General features: G+C 42.3%; 1 protein-coding gene across 1 annotated transcript in view; it reads left to right on the top strand.

The window, feature by feature from the left end:
- Positions 1-22207, top strand: part of PROS1 (protein S) — a 308818-nt gene that overhangs the window by 71221 nt on the left and 215390 nt on the right. The window contains exons 5-6 of the mRNA XM_085622337.1: positions 3401-3523; positions 14186-14317. Of these exons, the coding sequence (XP_085478463.1) occupies positions 3401-3523; positions 14186-14317 (255 nt within the window). The remainder of the gene's footprint in view (positions 1-3400; positions 3524-14185; positions 14318-22207) is intronic.

A 22207-nucleotide genomic window follows, 5' to 3' on the forward strand; every position in this document is an offset into this window, starting at 1 on the left:
CTGACCTTATTAAACATCAATAGTATCTTGGTTATGGAAAGCGTCCATAAATTGACATCCTACTTCAATCCATTGCACAACGTGCATCTCCTGACCCAATTCATGAACGTGAGACAGGTCCCAAAAATCTGGTTTGCAGAAAATAGCACCCTTTTCACTGCTTGACTTCAAAGTGTGGTCTCAAACCAGAGACATCAACTAGATTAAACATGGTGTACCTGGCCTTGGCCTCTTTACCGATAGCTGCACAGTCTTAAATACCTCTCACCATGGCCTCCAGCCATCAATGCCTGTTCCTGTTTGGGAAAATATACAAACAACTTAGTCAGATACCACTATTGGGATTCTAAATAATAGCAATTGCCCTTTATCTATGGCGATAAACCACAAAATGTCTGTTGTGAACCAATTGTACCGCTATCAATGTAGTCAGTGCATTCCTCATCTAAAGTATCTTTGCTGACCCCCTCAATAACACTGGACATAGCTATGTCTGTTGAAGATGATCATGTTGGACTTTGACTAGCCTACCAATTATTGTATGATCACCCTCAAACCATTTCTTGGCAATCGTTAAAACACCAAAGACTGCTAATTTTGTGTCAGTCGGCTGTGCAGCATAGAGATGGTAGCTATCTAATTGGTCAAATACGCACTCTTTATCGGAGGCATCAGCGACCCCTGGCCCCTCTTATTGTTTGATCTATAAGCAGCCATTTATCCCTGTTCAGCACCCTTTCCCCAGGAATGGGTGTATATAGCATCACACCACAATGACTAGCATCGATCTTGAAGACAGATCCCAACTCATCCAAATGAGCTCTTCCACATCTGAAACTACAGCCATCAATTTTCCATGCCTCGTAAAACAAAGGCCTTTCTCCCATCGACTCTCCTCAGAACTGTTACCCAAGCACTACTTCTGTCACATCAATACCAAGGTAACACCTTACACGCCAGCATCCAAGAATCCCTCCAGACATCCCTAAAGAGCCTCCGCATTAAATAAGCTGATCAGAGAAAACTGAGCTTCATTGACTCTAGCTACACACCTGCATCATCTTCAAGTATACTGGCCATATTCAAAGATGGTAAACACAATCACTCTGTGTATACCTGGCAAGTAATATCAGGATCTTTCAGACCTTTGTAAACCCATAGCACTCAGTACTGGCAAGCTCAGAAAGAGCAAAACAGAGAAGGCTGGACCACAGAATATGTCCTGCTAAGCACAGAGGATATGGAACTTCATCCCACTGAGATCCAGCTAGCCACAAGCCTCCTCCACTTGCTGCATCAAATGAAGACCCATCTCTGGAAGCAGCATTTTTTCTTAAGTATCTTCCATGATTATCACATCTCCATTCAAGAGAACCCACCACACAACTCCCCTTCTCTTCTGTGCAGATGTATACTCCTTCCCCCATGCGCCTTCTGCGCCCTTCCTGTTAATCTGCCTCTTTGCACTTTTTCTCCACTATTGAGGGTCTATTAGGATGGCGGACGGATGGCCGCCGCCGGGCCAGCTGTGGCAACCGCCGGACCGGCGGCGGACATCCGCCCGCGATCGCAATCCTGAAAACCGCCGGTCCCATTAGCATGGCGGTGACAATCTCCGTCCGCCACTTTTCCGCTGGTACCAGTCCGCATGCATGCCTAGCGGGCGGAACTGGACTGCTACAATGATGCCGGTGCAGGGCCAGGCTCCGCCGGCATGATTATGATGCTGGCGGTAGCCAGCCTTTCCACGGCGGTGGAACTGCCATGGAAAGGCATGCAGAGAATGTCTCTGGGGGCCCGTTGCGGGCCCCCAATGTGTAGGGGAGGTGTGTGGGTGCACTGGGGGGTACCCATGATACCCCCCTACATGTCCCTATATGAGGTGGCAGGCACTGTGCGGTGCCTGCCACGCAGTGCAGTGACATGCATGACATGCTCCTTTTCACACCGCGGCGGTGCTGCTGGCAGCAGCAACCGCCGCAATGTTAATCGCCAGAATCTGATCGCCGCGGTCGGATTTCGACTTTGCAGCATCCTAACTGGACCGGCGGTTATGCCGCGATCCCTTAGGGCGGTCTTTTCTCACTACCGTGGCTGTCGGGGAGAATTTCCGACCGCCATCCTAATAGGCCCCTTGGTGTTCTCTGTTATCGCTTCTGTTGAGTATACATATTTTATGTCTATTTACTACAGTGCACTCTTTGTAGAGCACTTCATCCGTTTGTGCTACATGCATACACATACATACATACATTTAACATACTATCTGCTAATATGTGAACCGCTGACTGAAAACTCATGGACTGCAAAAACATGGACTCAGCAATATATCCTGATAAAATATCAGCTTTAGATAAATAACTCCCTTCCGAAAAGTCAACCTTTTTTTAAACATTTTAAATCCAGCAAAACTCACTTTCCATCTATTCTTGAACTGTTCATATTGTTGTTCTAACTCCTGTGCTAGAATAATGGGAATAATCACTTGACAGCGGCTATAGATGCGTGTCGAATTGCGTGTTCATTGGGAGATACATATGCAATAGCGAAATTTTGCAAGTCTTTATTGGCAAGTCTGTGTTTTTAGTCTGTTTCGCCGGAAATCATGTACCGTGAAAGAAGACAGTGACAAAAAGAGCAAATTATTTGCTTTCTTGTGTTTTTGGATTATGTTCCAATCCAAACTTGTCACAAACTGGCCTCCTTAGAAACCACAATCTAACATGCATTGAAAACGCAAATGACATTCTTGTGCTACCTTAACTACTACAAACGAGGAAGCAATTTAGTGTGTTCTGTATGAGCCAATGGGCATGCAGTGATCTCTTCAAAACTCTTAATCAAATAATTTTAATTGATTCATGTCACTGAATAATGTTCATTGGGGCGAAAATCTCCACTAGCGTCCTACATCTTCTACTCTAGAGTCCTACATCTTCACAGCTTCATCCTCCAATCTTGCTGCTCTTCCTTTCTTAATATCTCTTCTCCAGCCATCATTATGTTCATCACGTAAAACATTTTTGCCTATTTAATTAATGTTGTTAAGAGAACTTCAGGTTTGGCATCAGTTTGACCCTAAAATTACATTATTTCCAAAAACTTTAGTGACCCGATCATGGAAAAATATTTATGGTCAGTGGCATAGCAGGGGTGCCAGGGTCCCTAATTCAAACATGGAAAAGTGGGCGAACAAGACCCTGTTGCTTAGTAGAAAATCATCCACAGCTGGGGTGAAGGGGACCCCCAGCTCTGGGTCCCCGTTCCACTGCAGCACCATTAATACCCACGCCCCTGTTCATGGTATCTAGTAGGGATGAAGTAGGTTGGCATGCTTGGGCATTGGCCCTTCGGTTTCATGTGACTAAATGTAATTGTTTATTTTCTTTTTGTTTCACAGAGATTTCTGACCAGTGTAATCCTCTTCCCTGCTATAAAGATGGCTATAAAGAATGTATAGATGGGAAAGCCACTTACACCTGCGTCTGTAAACCTGGATGGCAAGGAGACACATGCGAAGAAGGTATTTGAAATCAACAAATACTTATTATTGATTAAACTTTTTCTTCAACATTACCAGTTACATCTGGTAGCATAGGTTTTGGTCATACAACAATTATAGAAAAATTCCACTTACATTGGAACTCATTTTTGTTTTCAGTCGGTGTGTGTTTACTTAACCTCTACATTCCCTTTCTTTTGAGTTTAACACTTACCTTCCTTTGTCCAAAAACCATTTACTGGATCCTGATTCAGTTGATACCCTTTCCAAACAGTCAATTGGAATTTCGGCCACGGTATATTTGCATCTTCAGTTACAGTGATGGGCCAGTGGTAGTATGCGACAAAACAGACAAAGGGCCTCTGCACTCGTGGCGGCGGCCCTGCAGTCCTGGGGGAGTCTCCAGATTCGGGCGGAGTCTCTGCTATTCTTATGGCGGAGATTCCGCAAAGAGTGCGGATACTCTTCCACACACTTGTGGCAGAGGCCCTGCAGTCCTGAGGAAGTCTCTGCACGCAGGGTGGAGTCTCCGCAGTTCTTATTGAGGAATCCCCTCCTAAGTGCGGAAACTCCCCCTACGCAATTGTGGCGAAGGCCCTTTGGGAATCTGACCTTAAGTTATGTGGCTTGATTTCCTGAATTACAAGTCAAGGAAAAGACAAATTATGCAACATAAGCTATTAGAGGCAAACTACAGTGTGAATGATGAAGTTACGGATAATGGTTTACTTGTGCATTCGAAGGCAGGATTGTTTTTATTAAAGTGCTCTGTGATTTCCACTGCTTTCAAGGAATTTTATATGCCTTGTACATTAGTAGAAGTTAGCTACATTTTGTATGTTTATGGCCCTCGCTAGATACTTTATTAAAAAAAAGGTGTGGCAAATTCAGTGGCATCATTGTCTTGATATTATGATACTACTTTAATACACACAGTTAATGATAAAATAAATGGATTGCATTGCGTTAGAAAATGGTGAAGATTTTAGATTTAAAAAACTCTGTAGACGGAGTTAAATGTTTATTCACTAACAGTTGAAGTTTTGTTTTTCGTGTAAGTGAAGGCCCTTCCTGTCTTCCAGTATAAAATAATTGATGTAAACTTACACAGCTTTAAACTAAGCAAAATAAACATCAAGGGCACACTCTTGCATTAAAAGTGTGCTTTATTCTGCTGATGGCAGCTATTTTTTAATATTAGGCTCCTGAAACTCAGATGGGGTTTATTCTATGTTCACACCACTGGACTTGTGGCTCTTTCCAACAAGAAAACATCCAGTCAGATCCCTGTTGTAAGTTACATATGTAGTATGTAATGTATTGAATTGCAATGTATTGTATTGCAGCATTTATATAGCGCTTACTACACCTATATGGGGCGCTGAAGGGCTTGTCTACGTGAGTAGTACGCTACACCATGTATTTTTCCTACTAGGAGGGATAAGAACTTGAAGAGAGCTCTTAAATATTTCAAATTCTTTCAAAGTTTGAAAAAAAACTGATGCTTTGAGAGCATTGCCATGTAATCCTAAATAAGCAATAACAGTGAAAGAAGGAAAGAATCAATATTTCTACTCGGTTTCAAATTCATTGTGCCGGACTTTTCCTTTCCACTGTTGGCAAAACACTTTCCCCTGTCCTACGAGCACGTTAGGAATGTTAACAACATCCCTACATTTCAGCACCTCCTTTTCTCCACTCATTGGATTCAGCACCAGTTTCTTGTCCAGGCTGATTCACTGGATCTCAGTGCGCCTAACTGATAGTTTCATACTGCAGAACCACCGAATATTGTCAGTTGTTCCCAAGCAGTCAAAACAGAGGTCGAAGTGGGTGGGATCTGAAAGGCATGGGGTACCTATACTTTTTTGATCTGACAAAAACGGTTTCCATACTTTGTTAAAAGGCAACCATCCCTGGACTGTTAATTCCAACATATGAGATGGCTCAACTGAAGTGGAAGGGGATAGAGTCTCTCTTCTCTGCGGTGAAGCTGAGGGAGGGGCAGACAGCTGAACAAGAAACAGGCCTTTTTACCAGGGTGCCTGCTGTCTGAAAGAAATGTAAATGGCAACTCTGCAAATGTAAAGCTGCTTAGTAGCCCACATTGGCTTTAAATGATGGAGTCACTGGAAGAGTATTCTTTTCGAGAGGTGTTGTAAGGTGGCCTGATGAGCTATGGAGTGCATCCTTTAAAGGGTCTGCTAGAATAAAATTACACTAGGTGCAGTCTGCATATTACTCAAAGCAATATTTTGGATGCACTTTTGAAAAAATCTTAAACCTAAATCTTTTTCTGCACTCTGTGTCAGCCTGTCCTATACTGTGTGTAATGCTGTACATATTCACAGTGCTTTCTATCACAGTCTGGGACCACGTACCACTAAAAACTCACCAGTCGCTGTTCCCCACTGCACCAACCAGAATTCAAGTTTGTGGCTCTCTGGATACACCCACAGACATCTGCAGTGATCACATTTACCAATTGAAATTTCACACCATGAAAAAGTGAATTTCTTACTGATTAGTTTAACTAGCATTTATTTTTCATTTAAGGTGTGTTATTTTATTTCCAGTTACTTGAAGGTGAAAGACCAAAAGATAGTTACAGAATATTTTGTTCTGTTAAGCCATGTCTTTGGTCCCGCTCCCACGCTTACTGCCCCTGCCCCCATTGGACTCAGGATCACAGTTCACATACTTTTTTTTTTATAAAGTATTTTTATTGGTTTTCAGAGATATTTATCATATCATCAAACAAATCAAATAAACAATAAGCGAGCATTGACAGCCCAGAACATGAAATAATAGAAGGATCTGCCTCACAACCCCAAAAGCCCAACATGGGGCCACCCAATGCTCCAAAAAGTCCCCAGGTGAATTTCCTTCAACCCCTTCGATAAACCCCACAAACCAGAGATTATTGTGCCGGGCTCAATTTTCGGTGTCTTCTGCTCGGAGTTCCACGTTAGGGGATGGGTTTTCAGCCAACAAATCGAGGTGCAAACGTTGACTTACACGAATATCGAGTTTTAAATATCTTGATACAGAAATATCGACAGCAAGAATACCGTGGTCAAGAATAATGGCTTTAAGGTAATAAATATAGACTTTAAATATATAGAAGTCATTAATATCATTTGCAAAAATATATTTGTTTTAAATATCGATTTTTTAAAATTATTGTTATATATTTTAGAATATATTTTTAATATATGTGATTTTTTTTGTATAATTATTGTTTATGTTTTTTAATGTATGTGTTATATTTTTAGTAGTTATTATTTTTATTTCTATTAACCCCTTCAGTGCCCATGACGAGCTGGACTCGTCATGGGCCGCGGTGGCGCTGTGCCCATGACGAGTCCAGCTCGTCATAGACCCCGCCCGCTAATGCAACGGCCGGCACTGGGCGGGGAAAGGGGCGGGCACTGAAGGGGTTAAAGGTTGTGTTATTTAGTTCCATTGTCAGTTTATAGGGGAATAGGGTGGGAAGTAATTTAATGACAGTAAATTAATGAATCTATTTATTTATTATTTTTTTTAATTTGAGATTTTATAATGTGTTTTTAAAATTTTGGGGTAAATTTTAGGCATGGGTTGTGGGGTTTATAGGGTAAAGGTTGGGAAGTAATTTATTTTTAATTAATTAATAATTATTTGTTACATAACATTAATTCATTAATTGACAATTAAGTATGAAAATTGAGTAATTAATTTTAGTTGACGGGTTGTGGGGTTTTTAGGGGTAAAGGGTGGGAAGTAATTTATTTGCAGTTAATGATTATTTGATAATTTATAATTAATTGATAATTTGTGTATGGGTGTTGGGTTTGTAGGGGTGAAGGGTGGGAAGTAAATACATTTTACTGACTTTATAATTAGCTGTTAAATACTATTACTTATTTTAATTTTTTTAATTGTGTTATACATGTTTTTACATTTTAATTTTAGGTGTGGGTTGTGGGGATTATAGGTGTAAAGGGTGGGAAGTTAATTACATTTTAGGTGCTCCATTAAAAAAAAAAAATAGTATTTGTTTAATTGATAATTAATTATGTAAATATTTTTTTTTATTTTCGATGTGAGTTGTGTGGTGTTATAGGGTAGGAATATATATATATTTGTTAAATTTTTATATAACTGTAAAATTATAAAATACATTAAAATGATTATATTAATAATTGTTTTAAAGTAAATATATATATTCATTATTATATGTGTGTTTAACTTTAAAAAAAATAAGTTTATTTGTTATATTTGTTAAAATGTATATTAAATCATTTTTAAAATTAATTATATTCTTTAATATGAATTTATTTTATAAATGTATAATTATCAATAAAAAATGATATTTTGTACAACTATATTTATGACATCGACATTTTCCCCCCGATATTTTTGTACCTACCATTATAAGGATAGGTTGTAGATATTTTTATATCGATATTTTGATCACAATATTTTTGTATGGGGATATTTTAGGTGTCGAAATTTGTAAGTGGACCACAGGATGCCTTTGTAAGTTGAGTCACCTCTACCCTGAGATTGGATACAGAATCTTCGAGGTCGGTGATATGCCCCTCAGCGCCGGCCACACGGTCCAATACATTGTGCATATTGTTGTGTAGGAGAGACACATCAACACCAACCTCTCAGATCTTGGATAGCCGGGAGAATGTCATTTGCATTTGGTGAGCCTCCTGCCTGAGAGGGCGGGAGAGCCTCAGATGCACTCCATTGAGAGGCCGGGGGATTGGATTGCGCCGATATACACATCTAGGGAGGACACCAGTGCTCCAGAGTGGTCAGCAGTGGTCGGGTAGTAGTTGAGGGTTACACTCATGACCTGCTTGCACAGGGTAGTCTCCCCCGGCAGCACGTGTAGTCAAAATCCCTAAAGGCAAAAATTGAGACCCCGTAGATCTAAAAGGTGGAAGGCAGAAGACCTCAAAGCAAAGGAGAAGGTGAGGGTTTTTTCTTTTTACCGTAGTATTGCAGGCTCCACCAACACCAGATCAAACACGGCTCACAGGATGGTAGCAGAAGCAGACAACCACTACCAGCATGAGGCGGAGGTGCTCGGCAAGGCCCATGAAGAGTAAAAGAGTGGGGTCCCTCCTTGCTCTCGGAAACCTCCAGCTGCAGGAGATAGCCAGTCCAGGCAGCACAGTTATGAGCAGGAAAGGTGGCTCCCGCCCGCATTAGGACCGAAATAGGCGTGCGTCGCATAGGCCTAAAAGCTCTGCTATGGGTGTTATAACATCATGGCCTTTCCCCCCATGTCAGGGTTGGAATGAAAGGAGTTCATAAACTCCAATGCGCCACAACAGCCCTGGAAAAAACTATTTGGAAATGATCACCCGCTCGAACTAAATCGCGGGTGATTGTTGCGTGAAATAAGGCAGTCAGTTCAGTTCTCCCAACAGGGAGGAATGCAAGAGAGGTTGGCTGTCTAGTTTCTCGCGCCTGGGTCCTTTCGCGTGGTCTTGCTCAGCTGTGAAGTGCCGCGGTTGAATTTCGAACAGCGCATTTCACCAACGTATTCCCTTAGAGAGGAGTTATTTCTTGAAGATGCAGTAGTCAGTCAGTGTACAGGTTAGTTTTGTGCTAGGCTAAGGTGTTGGGTAGCGCGTTTCGTTATGGCAGTAGTTAGACAGGAATTAACTTTAGTTCAAAGGTTGTAAAATCTAAATAGGCATAGGTAGAATGTTCACATACCGGTAATCTTCTGGTCCTGAGTTCTCCAAGGGGTTGACAACGGCATCCTGCAAGCTCGTTCACCTGTGGAAGAAAAAAACAAGGAGAGTTACAGAAAATAACAAGTAAGACCAAATGAGTGTGTGAGAGCTACATTTTATAAAGGTGAGAACGTACTAAGAGAGAGAGAACTAAACAGTCTTGTTTATGGTCTAGGATATTACTTGTTAAATACTAAAAGCAAATAGAAGAGGAGCGAAGGCCCTTGACCAATTGATAAGAAGTTTAGGAGAAAGATATCTAGGAGTGGAAGTGAGGGAACTCAAGAGAAATAGTAATTGTGTGCTTTCTATTACAGTATCTGCACAATACCAGTAGAATAAGAGTGAGAAAGCAGGAAGGGAAAGTTCATCCTGAAGAAAGAAAAGAAGACTAGTGAGAAGATACCTAGAAGGTCAAGGCATTCTCTTCTCTGTCCACTTCCCCGACGGGGTTCACGAGACCGCCAGTTAAATTGGTTTTCGTGTGGAGGCCTGAGGTGGGAATTGAGAAATACTCAACATTCTGCTCCCGGGAGTACTGTTTTCAAGTGAGTAATAAGAGTCCCTGATACCCCACACTATGAGGTCCACGCGGGATGCCCGAACCAACAAAGGGCCAGGGAAGTGTCAAAGAAGCTACTACATACTCCAGCGAGGCTCCATTTAGGCACGGGCAGCTGCCACATAACTCCCAGATGGCCCATAGGCAGTGCGGTGATTAGGGCAGTGCACGTCCATCACCAGTGTCGCTCTGGGCCCAAACCAGGAAAAGCAACGCGTCCCCGCGGCTCCAGGGGACCACAGCTGGGAAAGTGTTGTTTGGCCGTCGGCCTTCGGCTAAGCTCATTACTGCTGTGACTCGAGGGGAGCGCTGAAGCCTGTTCACCCCGCGGTCGTCAGCAGCCGCTGTGCAGACCTGTAGCACATCGCAGCCTAGCAAGCCCCTCTTGCGTTTGGGCAGCAAAGAAGTCGGGGTAGATAAGAGGAATGCGAGTGGCCCCTTAGGGGATAGGATAGCATACTCAGGAGCTGGATAGTTACAGAGTCACCTCTGGGAAGCAAGAGCTCTCGAAGGGACAACCGTCATTTTGGCCAGTCACACCAATCACCCCATACTTATTTTTCAATGCACTTCGACCACTGAGTTAAAATGATTAGAGCAAATAAAACAAACAGTGGCAAGGACAGTATATGGTATTTCTCCAATGCAAACCTAGCCAAATGGCACCAGAGCTTTGTAAATGGTTTTTTGGCATGGTTATTATAAACTTTGTTAGGGGAGTTACTGAGACCCTTACAGTATTATAATGAAAACATTGGCTACAAGCAAAACTATTTTTGGTTTCAGAAAGCACACACTGGAATTGTAATCCTTTGCATTGAGGGGAACTATCATGAGTGTGGAGTTAATCATTGTAAAAAAAGTAGAATGCCGTCACTCATAATGAAATTCGCCGATTGCTGCAGTGCACTGACCCATTGCCCCATGCTGTATGCTGCAGTTGACAGAAGCTACTGTGAATGAGACCATAAAAGACCAATGAATGAATAAAGTTGACTAAAAGACCCTGTAAGTAAGTATATTATAAGTATAATTTTTGTAGGGGTGGGCAGAACTTTCAGAGTTACATAAAAACTCTGCAAAATTCTGCGGAGTTCCGCCCAACCTTTTTTTTATTTTGCCGATGGCCGGTTGCTTTTGCAGGTGCTGTGACCATGGCCTGCAAGCGTGTCTCACTCTGTTACAGCAGTGCACTGAGTACTGATTAGGATAACACAAAAGAGACATCCAGCATTTGGGAAACTATGAGCAACATTCCTTCCATCCCAGTCGCTGACCTGGCAAGAAAATCTGGAAAAATGTGCTTCTCTGTCAATACATGCATTTGTGGTCACACGCATGCTACAGCAGTAAACACACGTTAGCTACTTTCACGCTGGTTAGTTCTAGTGCCGAAAAAATAGAGCATCTCATTAAATATGGAAATGTCACTCAGAGGCCTAGTGGGCACTCGCAGCCCTGTCAAGTTGTATTTGTTCACAGCTGTGTTTACAGCTAGAGCGGGGAAAGTTCACATTTGAAACGCAGTGTTTTCTGTGTCCCCGTGGGCTGTAGTGGCCGGAATAAAGTGAGTTTATCTGGTATACCAAGGAGCCGGGTGACAGTCAGGAGGCAGGGGGGAGGAGGAGGATTTGCGGGTTGCAAGTAGGGACCACCTGAGCCTAGCCGTGTTTAAGAAAACATCTGCTTGCCCCATAAGTCATGAGGGTGAATGACCATACAAGGTAGCACTTATTTTCTCCTGTTGGAATTCACTACATTAGCCTAGTAGTGATGCAGTATTTTCACACTGTACTGAGATACTGGTACTCTGCCCGACAGCCTCCAACACCCCCCCCCCCCCTCCCCCTCATAGAGCAGCAGTCAGCAAGACCTGCTGCTAAAATACTCATATTTCATCAGGAGGAAGACAAAATGTATGTTGTTTACTGGAAGAGCTCAGGGCGAAGTCTGAGTTCACAAGTACCAAACCACACAACAGCTTTGAAATGAACCAGACACTCCTCGACCACACCAAAGTGGCAAATCTAATGTCTCATATCCTTCACTACTATCCAAGGGAATGCCCTGCTACCAAGTTTGAGACATTTGTACCTGTCTTGTGGCCACACTCTAAACATGATGCCCCTTATGACACAACAGATACTATCCCACGGCACATCTGTGCTTCGGATAATTCCCCATAAGCATTTGAATCGTCGCATGTCCTCACTTGAGGCACCAGTTGATATCTCACAACCTCAAATAAAACCACGTACCTTTATCTGCCCCATCTACACCTGTACTCAATGCCCATAAGTACCTTATGCTTCACATCAACAACTGATACTCAACATTGCAACCCGATATCTTCATCAGCACGGGATGCAACGGCTGATGTCTAGCATCGTACCTGACACCGGACCTGCTAGACACTCTACTCTGACCCACCACCCCTTAGGAATACCAATATACAGCTTCAATGTTACTGTTGTCACTTCAGCATTAGTGAGAGTACCTGGGTAAATCACCCACACCTAAAGATGACACACCAATGCCTACCAGTGCAAACTCCCTGCCCACTTCAGAACAGATCCCACCTACAGCTACTAGAAACCAAAGGAACACTATATGGACATTACCCAGCAGGTCTCTGTCTACTGTATAAGGCCCTGTGTTAACTTCTGTTAAAGGATGGGACTGGCCACCATGTTACGTCCCACCTACAGCTACTAGAAACCAAAGGAACACTATATGGACATTACCCAGCAGGTCTCTGTCTACTGCATAAGGCCCTGTGTTAACTTCTGTTAAAGGATGGGACTGGCCACCATGTTACGTAAGGAGGTGGCTGGATTAGCAAATGGATGCTGTATTAAACTCCCGCAAAGCTTCATAAAATGGTTCTTGGGGTAGAAGCTAGATATTTTCGATGTGAACAAGCTATTGGGGACTGGCTGCATGTTTCATTTACATGTCCTCTATATAATTTGATTAAAAAAAGAGGTTTTGTTTGGAAATTAGAAGGAAGTTGCAGGGTAATCTTCACCCGGATCCGTATGCTGCCCTGTTTGGCATTACAATATCTACTGTGCAAATGACCATCTGGCAACGTCAGATGGTATTTATCTCTACCTTGGTTGCAAGGTCATTTATTTTGGATAATTGGAAATCTGATAATATTCCAACACTTTCCCAATGGATTTTAAAGATGCAAAGAGTTTATTATCGAGAAATTCTATATGAAAAAAGAGTGGGTTCCATTACTAAGGTAGTCAGGATATGGGAAAACTGGGAAGCTAGTGGGTAATCATGTAAAAGGAAGTGAGGAAAGTATCATGTTTGGAAAACTCTATTTTGTTGATTGTTGCTAGGGCGGATCTATTGCGTAATGACTATGAATTTTTGTTATCTTTGATACAATATTGATTTAGTGTGATCTTTGTGAAAATAAAATGCTCATCTGTGCTGTGCATGGAGCAGTTTGGACAATACTATGAATACTGTGGCTGGAAAAGGGCGCCATGCTGGGTCGGGAAGAGCTGCCTTTACTGAAGAGGGCCTGGTCCCATATTGTACAAGAAGCGTGCATTTATTATCGCTCTACACAGAAAGAACATCTACGCCGCCCCTCCCACTTTAGCATGCGCTGCTTCCTTCGGGTTTGCGCTGTAGTTGATCCCTCTTCACTATCTGACGATCTCAGCTCCCGGGGGATTGTCCTGACTGAAAATGGCAGCATTGAGCTTGGCATATTCCTGCAGGAAGTGCTACTTATGGCCCGCGCTTCAGAAGAACTTCCATGGCATTGGATTGTGCAGCACACCAGTGTGTGCAGAAGAAGTTTGGGAGAAGGTGAGAACTATAGGTGGGCGTCAGAAAACTCTTCCATGCAGCGATTGGCATAGTTTTTGCAAAACAGCACACTTTAAACGGAGCACAGAGTGGTAAAACTCCGTGAACTCCGCCGGTGGAGCAAAGTTTACCACCCACCCCTACATTTTAGCAAACTCAAAAAGTCTTGGCTAACTCCAAACCTAATACAATTACAGGCGCAGTAGAAATATAAAGGAAATGTATGTAGAAAAATGTACCAATGGTGTGCATGCTTTGGGTTCTGCTTTCATTTCATCATATATGGGTAACCCCCCAAAACAAATCACATACACGTGTGAAAAGTATGAATTTACTAAAGGAACTCAGTTTACAGGTGTCGATTCGTGCAAAGTTGACTTTTATTCTTCTGAGTTAAGGCAGATGAGTACCTTGGAAATGGTTAAATAATAATTTTAGGAAGTCAATTAGACAAACCAAATAACATACAATGTCATAATGTACCAAAAAGTACTGCTGTTTACAACAATCTGCTTATATTTGTGTTTTCTTGAACATGTTTTCTAGATATAAATGAATGTTGGGACCCACAAAATGAAAATGGCGGCTGCAGCCAAATCTGCCGTAATTTTCTGGGGAGCTACCGCTGTCTTTGTGAGGATGGTTACTACATGCTTCCCAATAAACAGAGTTGCAAAGGTATGGTTTAGATTACAATGTGTGGTTTAGTTTGTCAATCTGTCTTTGAGTCAACAATGTACACATGCCTAATAATGTAGCGATAGGAAGGTGTTCAGAGCCTTATTGAGGACATATTTATCAATTTATAGGTCTCATCAGCACACTATTTTTTCTGCCTATTAAATTAATTTGCACATACTCCACTTAATAGCAAGAGCAATCTGCCGAAGTACAATAGTACTTCTAAAAATATTTAGGTGTGCATACCTTTTTGTAGTTCTACTTTTATCATTTATTTATTCGACATAAGGTATTTGACACAGTGCATGTAGCTCCAAGAAGCAACTGACTTCCAAGGGTAACATTTTTCATTGGAGCAAGATTGTCTTGATCATGAGGTGCTGTGCATAGAATAGTGTTATGTGAATGGAGTCTATTTGAGAACGGATTATAGAAAACAGGGTGTGATACAGAAGGGCTGCAAGAATATGGAATCTGGACAATACCAGGCTAGAAACAGCACCGTCATTTTCAATACAGATTTGAATTGCACAGGTGTACCTTATGTTACACATGTTAACAATGTGGCGCACATGAATATATTGATTTGCCTAGGATCTCCTATTCTTCTGTTAAAATGCTAAAAGGTAAGTTTATAGCGCAGGTCTCCTTTATTTCAAGCTTAGCCTCTTGCCTATTTGATCACCACTACTCCCATAAGTGCATCATTAGAACCCATTTAATTCACATAAATAATAAAATAATATTCTTTTTTATTTTTACAACTGATGGATTTAAGATAAGATCATTGAATTTTAGGAGTGAGTAAGCACTGTAGCTTTCTCCTACTTGAACCAACTTACCATTGATGGTTTAGCATTTGGTGGTACAGGCAAACATTTTGGGATCTTTTACGATGCCACCGCAACTGCTAAAGGGACCGCCCGCCATAGGTGGGGCAGCCCCGCCATTCAGATCAGGATGCGCCTGCCACACTGGAGGGCGCATCCCGCATTTTGTACATTGCTGCGGGCGGTGCTGTAAGCAGCACCCGCTGCAATGTACAAACTGCATGTAGTGCATTTGCATGCACAACGTGGCAGGCACCGTGCTGTGCCTGCCACCTTGTGCATGCAAAAGTATGGTACCCCCCATGTGCAACCCCCACCCCCAACACTCTGGGGGCCCGCAATGGGCCCCCTACAGGAAGGACCGCATGCATCATGATGTGGATGGCAGTGTCTTGCAGACACCGTCACCATATTATGCCCCTTTTCCGCCTGGTCGACTCGTCGACAGGCGGAAAAGCGGCAGACGGTCATCCCATCCGCCGCGGACCCCTCAGCCATCCTAATATGGTGGGGGTTCATTCTGGCATAGATGGCGGGCGGATCGCCCCCTCCAGGCCGGCGGTGGCTACCGTCGGCCCGGCGGTGGCGATCCGCCCGCCATCCTAATAGACCCCTAGTGTCAGAATAAAGGCAGAATAAAGGCATTCAATGTATGGCCTAGCCACCTTAATTGTTGGTGTAAGAGTGAAGAGTGCTCCGCGTTGATCACTGCAGAATGCAACAGAAAGCAATAGGTGAGCATCGCAAACAATTGTGTTGTTGATTTGGTGGAACACAGCCAGAAGTTAGTCAAAACAGGTTTGGGTCACTGTGGAATTATGCTCTTTTAAAGGCCTTATGGAAAGCCTCCTCTTTTATGGGAGCTAAAAGGATTGGTAACAAGGGTATGACGCATGTTTTGGCGGACAACCTTCAATTATCCATCAACCTTCATCAGGACCTACAGTACTTGGGCATCACTAACAATTGTTCTCAGAACTAGAGTCACGAGAAATCTATTGTGACAAGGCTGATGAAGTTCTCTTCTGCTAAGAGCAAAGAAGTGCAATCCTAAATGATTCCACACAACAAGGTTTACGATTGACATAAAGAAGATGTATGATGCATTGATATAACAGCCAAATGGAATCTGGCCTCAATTTAGAGTATAATAGCAGTTCTGTAAATCTTTGCCTATTAAAAAACCACCGAGTCTGCACTCTAATTCAAACTGGGCAGTTATTTATAAACAAAGATTTACAAGACCAGATTCCATTTGCAACTTATATTCTCCTATTCTCTGCTTTTGAACTAGAACCATTAAATGCTTTGCAGGGACACATACTTTTTCATGCAATTTTTTCAGCACTATGCTTTGAAAACAAGTACAGCCGACTCTGGAGGCACCGGTCAGAAATTGCCTCTTTATTGGTGAGGTGGTCTGTTTCCATGTACTAATGTGCGTGGGAGAGCGTGCTAATGCAAGAATGGGTGCATGCATGATGAGTGACTTTGTGCCTAAACTCACCATGTTACTTTCAGTTATATGCTAGACTTAAAACTTACCTAAAATCACTGTATAACCAAGAGTGTATTAGATCTACATAAGAAGCTTTGGAATTATTTTTCATGTGTGAAACAAATAAAGTTTGCAATTTTGTGGACAATGTTATAAAACATACGGCCCAATATAGTATATTAATTATATTTTGTATCAAAGATATCGGCATTAAGTTTATTCAGATATCCACACTGCTAATAGTTGGACATGTACGTTTAATATAAATCCTTCTAATAGATGGCTCCTCTATCTTTGCTGCTTCACACAGGTCTCTAGAAAACAAATTACATCAAACTGGGGAAAACACCCTGCCTTTCTGGGTCCCTGGTATTGGCAGAGATCCCTGATAATTCTAGAGGATATAGTACAGCACTGTTTGGATTACCACCTTAGCATTGCAGTACCACAGTCCTCATGCTTTTCAGCTTGCGTTTGTTTCTATGGGTCTCTACTCTGGGTTTACTTTCCTTCGAATCTCACTTCATCTGCACTAAGCACTGCGTTTTAGCCCATCATGCTTAGCTTCTCATGACTGAGCCTGTTGCTTTCAGTCCATGGAGCAATTCTCCTTAAACTGGTATCAGCAAATGCAGTGTCTAGATGTAAGGTTAATTAACCTGCTTGGTTGTTGATGATCACTTAACTCCTAGGTGTGTTCTATCTTGCCACCTCAACTTCTACAATATCTTCCCTATTGAATGACACTCACTGGGAGGGGGCATACTTACCCACACTTCTTTACACTAGTGTGCCTTAGGCTGTGGTGTATTTGGCTTTTCAAGCCTACTTTCAAAATGATCAAACCTTTGTTATGTGCTATTCCTGATTATCATCTTAAGGTGCCATTAAGGCCTGCTTAACTTTAAAATCGTCCAGAACATCCATGGATTTTAGTTTGTACACCTGGTGTGCTATATTAGCCAACCCCACCTGCCCCTTTAACCTGTAGTATGCTAAGTGTTCAGTTCAGGTAATCGATTTGGCTGCAAAAAGACTAAAGTAAGTAAGTCTGTTTTTATATAGCGCAGCTATTCACCCTTACGGGTCTCAAGGCGCTGGGGGCTGTAGTGGAAATTAAGTGAGCTGTTGCCCAGAGTCACACGTTGCTGAGCTGCGCGGTCGCCGGAGCCGGGTATCGAACAGTGAACCCTGTGCTCCGAAGTCAGCTGCCCTGGCCGCTGCACCACACCTCTCCAATGTTTGTCTTCACTAAATGAAACTCGGTTTGGGTGTGGTTACGGTCTGGAACTTCATCATTATTATCTTCATCTGATTGGATGGAGTTTGCATAGGTATACAGCAGACTTCTGCCATCTAGTTGTCTCTGATTAATTGGGCAATAATGCTGGCACGCCATTTAGGGTGACTCCCCATCTCACGTCATAGAGAAGATTTACAACCAATTTACTTTATCTGGGCATCATGTATTGAATTGTGTTCTGCTGCATGAGCTAGGGTGCACATAACTCCAAATGATGTATGTGTTTTGCCCCCATAGTTTTATAATGACATCTTGTATAGTGTGTGACTGCATAGACTTCAGAAAACATGATAAAATCCCTTCCTTCTTGGTACAAGAAAAAGGTGTCTCCCAGCCTTAACAATTACTTGAAATCAGCCATGCATGGCTAAAGACTGTCTGTCTTCTAATCCAAAAATGATGCTGAAACCACACTGATCATAGTGTTAGTTGATCTACTAGCCTCATATGTATCTCTCTCCCAAGTACTATTAATCCACATTTACTGTCAAATAGCTTTCTACATTTTCTCCCACTTCACCTCAGGTGGAAGAATACAAGCACAACAGGAACCTCAAAGCACAAGAGTGTCTGGCTCTGTACTCATTCACAAGAATAACATGTAAAAACAAAAACCTGAAACAGGACAAAGGGGCGGATAAAGAGTTAGACTATGGAACTGGTCCCAGTTAAGCCAATACCAGGTGCTGTTTTAGGGGTCCTTGTCCCCTTCCACTCTAAAGGATATATATACTCTGGAACTATTGGCGACCCAGTGCCTTGGAATTCAGGAGGTGGACACTATGTGGGCAAACATTTTGGATTACACATAAGCCAACTTTACCACTAAGTGTGTCTCGCACTTGGCATTGGGTCTCCCTCCTAATTTCTTGGTGGGTGCTGCCCTAGCCCTTTCAGTCATTAAGGAGGAGTGTAGAGAAGATACTGATTTAGGATTATTTGCAGCAAAATCCTCTGCAGGTTGCCTCAATGAGGGAAGTACGGGGGAGCGAGGGTGGGAATAATTGAAGGGACATAGCCATTTTTGACCCTGTCACCTTCCATCCCTGGCAATGCTATGGTGGTTCTTCAAACAAGGAAAGCCCCTGGACCAGGACTTAGAGTAGCCTACGGATGCTGACATTGGCAGTAAAGGTGGAAACCAGTTATTGTCCTGATCCAACTCAACTATTCTGTTCCCTTGTGTATGTGAAGAAACCAGTTTTTTTGACACCATGTGGTCCTGTTATTGCTCAGTGGGAGGGCAGTAGTCTTGTGCAGATCCACTATTATGCATGTCAGGTGGAAGCACTGTTGGGTTCTGGTTTTTGGGCAAGCTCTCCATGAGGACACTTTACATTGCTTACACTTTTCTCAGGGCACACTCCTGTTTGCAGGGAATGAAGCCACAGATCGTGACTCTTGTGATCTCTTCTGCATTGAACAGTAAACATTGCACTGCCTCGCGGCACTCACTTCCATTAGGAAGATGGGGGCCAGGTACTAAAAAGAAGTTATTCACACAGTGGAGTTGCATAATTTTTCATGTTTTACTGACATTTAGTGGGTAACACAAAGAAAGGCAGACTGATAGGAGAGCAGATGTTGTAGGAAGTGATATAGAGTGAGAGGGCGATTACAGCAGGAAAGACACAGGCTTGCTGGCATTCGTGTTTTGAACGATTTATTTTTCTTGGTTTGGCCTCTTCCTCAATAAGAAATACAAGGTGTTGTCATAAATGATCCATGGCCGCTGCATCTCCGGCATGTAGAATGCATCACAGTTTGACCAGTATTTAATATTTCCATTCCAGTGCCATTGTGTCATTAGTACGGGTAGTCTGTCCCTGAGGTCAGGGTGGGTAGAAAACCCTGAGAGCATAAGGGGAGCGTACTGGAATGCCAGACTTAAAGACGTTTTTAATTCTATCTTCAAGAAAATGCTCTTGACTGTAGACCATAAGTACGTTTTCAGGCTGCTCATCGAGAGTTTGCAACATATGCTTGTTTGAGGCCACATGCATGCATAGATCTCAGAATATTAAGCTTAGTGGGTTAACATACCTGATTTCAGGAAGTGTGCTTAGCAAGTCTTGGGTTGTTTCTTATTGCATCTTCCGTTACTCCTGAGATTGAATAAGTGAGTGCTAATCAGCAGGCAATATTACCTCCTGTTAATTACAGTGCCCACATTCTGTGCTACTCTAAATCAAAAAAAAATATTTGTTGTTAGCAACCCACATTGAGCAGATCTTATGTGAGATGGCAGAGCTAGATCCATGCAGGAAGTCACCAGCCCTAAAAAACTGGCAAAAGAGGGAGTTGCTTTGAAATAACTTTGCAGCCACTGGTGTTCTAAGCACACAAGTATTCCATAAGACTCCAGGAGATATAGATTATGTGGCTGACTGGAAATATACTGCATAGAGATCACTCCAGCAGACACAGAAATAGTGCCTCTCAATGGCACATGTTATGATAACCATGCTTTCAATTCTATTTTCAAGCCCCCAGCACATAAAGTGTCTAATGCACTAAAATATCAATGTTTTGAAATCCTGCAGGGGCAATGTGCATTATAAAATGTAACATGTTCTGACTTTCTCCAAAATTCATTTGGGAAGAATATTCCCTATAATGATTGTTCCTAAATATCTGTACTAATTATAGCAATTAGCTTGGCCTAGGTAGAGAAAGAGATGGCCTTTAACGAAGATCAAGGGAGACACCATGCAGACAGACCAGTTTATCATTGTAATACTGGAACAAATCATGCACAGCATAGTGTTTTTGTGGTGCAGGTTTTGGCCTTGGTATTGGTAAACTATTACACACAATTTCAGCGGTATGCTGTTTTTGTGAAACCCAAGCTTAGTTTCACAGCAGAATAAGGGTTGTCAAGCATTTTGCTGCCAAACCACACTAGTTTGAAAAGGCAGGGCACAGCAATGCTTTGCCTACACATGGGAGACTGCTCATGTATTCCCTCTCGATAGACACCATCCTGGCACACAAGTCATACATTAAAGCAAACTCTACATCTGTCCTACAGTGCACTCTAGGAAATTGATCATAGAGGCATTTGGTTTAGGCGGCAGCAATATGCCTCTGGTTAGACATAAATTATACATTCAGACTTCAAATAGCTGAACTGTCTCTTATTCTACACATAGGTCAGCAGTCAGATACCTGAGCTTTCCCTCATGTTATAATGCTCCAGCACTAAAGGACAAGAGTCGCAACCTATCATTTTTGCTTAATTTCTTCTAAAATTGCCACCGTCCTGCATTTGGTGCCTGAAGGAGCCCACTAAGTATATTAAAAAGCTATACGTGCAATATATTAGTTGGCATGAAGTGCAAAAACGACTTAAGGAATCTTGGCATGGAACAATCTTGGTGTCGAACTAAATAACATTGGAAAATATTTGAAGATAATCAATAAAATAAATGAACTTTTAACAGGCTTTGTATACATTGAATAGGCCTCTATTTTTGCACAGGCGAAGTGTGTGTGTTCCAAATGGAGGAAGCAACAAAAGACAAAGGAAAGTCCTACTCTGTCCTCTTCAGCTCTCCAACAACTGAGCTTTTCTAAAGAAGGGAGACTGATAGCAGGTGGAAAGAGAGAAAATGAAGGGATCGTGTAGACTTGGAACCAAACAAATAATCAGCATAGGGACAGTTTCAAAATAGGCTTTGTAGCCACACCAGAGCACCTTATAAGGCATCATTCTAGAAACTGGCAACCAGTGCAACTTTTGATGAGTCTTAGAGAACATCCTGAAATTAATGACTATTCCTGCCATAGTCTGAATGCACTGAAGCTTGTAGATGGCTGAGGGGAGGATAATGTGAAAAGTATTGGCATAGTTCAATCTAGAAATGATGGTAGCATTAAGAATACAAGCTTTCAAGTGGCGTGTAAAAAAAAAAAGAAGTCTCAGTGCCTAAACCAGGCCTTAAACGCATCCAGCTAGTACCTAAAGATCTTGAAGTGCTCTTCTAGATGTTTAGAAAGCTGTTGAGGCAGAACTTCTCACCAATTTTAGTGACTGCTGGGAAAAGAGTCTATGGCTTGCTTCTGCCCTGGGGTCCAAATTTGACTTCTTTAAAAGGGGCTTGTCAGCCTCTTTCTTTTATCCAATATGTAAAATTGGCAGATGAAAACAGGTGCTAAGGAAGTAAAAGCAGGTGTACAAATTGCAGTTAAATATTTTAGAATCCTGAATGGACATACATCATTTAGGGAACCCGAATTTAGGAAGGTAAGCAAGG

Source organism: Triturus cristatus, chromosome 8, assembly GCF_964204655.1.
Source record: "Triturus cristatus chromosome 8, aTriCri1.1, whole genome shotgun sequence".
Lineage (NCBI taxonomy): Eukaryota > Metazoa > Chordata > Amphibia > Caudata > Salamandridae > Triturus > Triturus cristatus.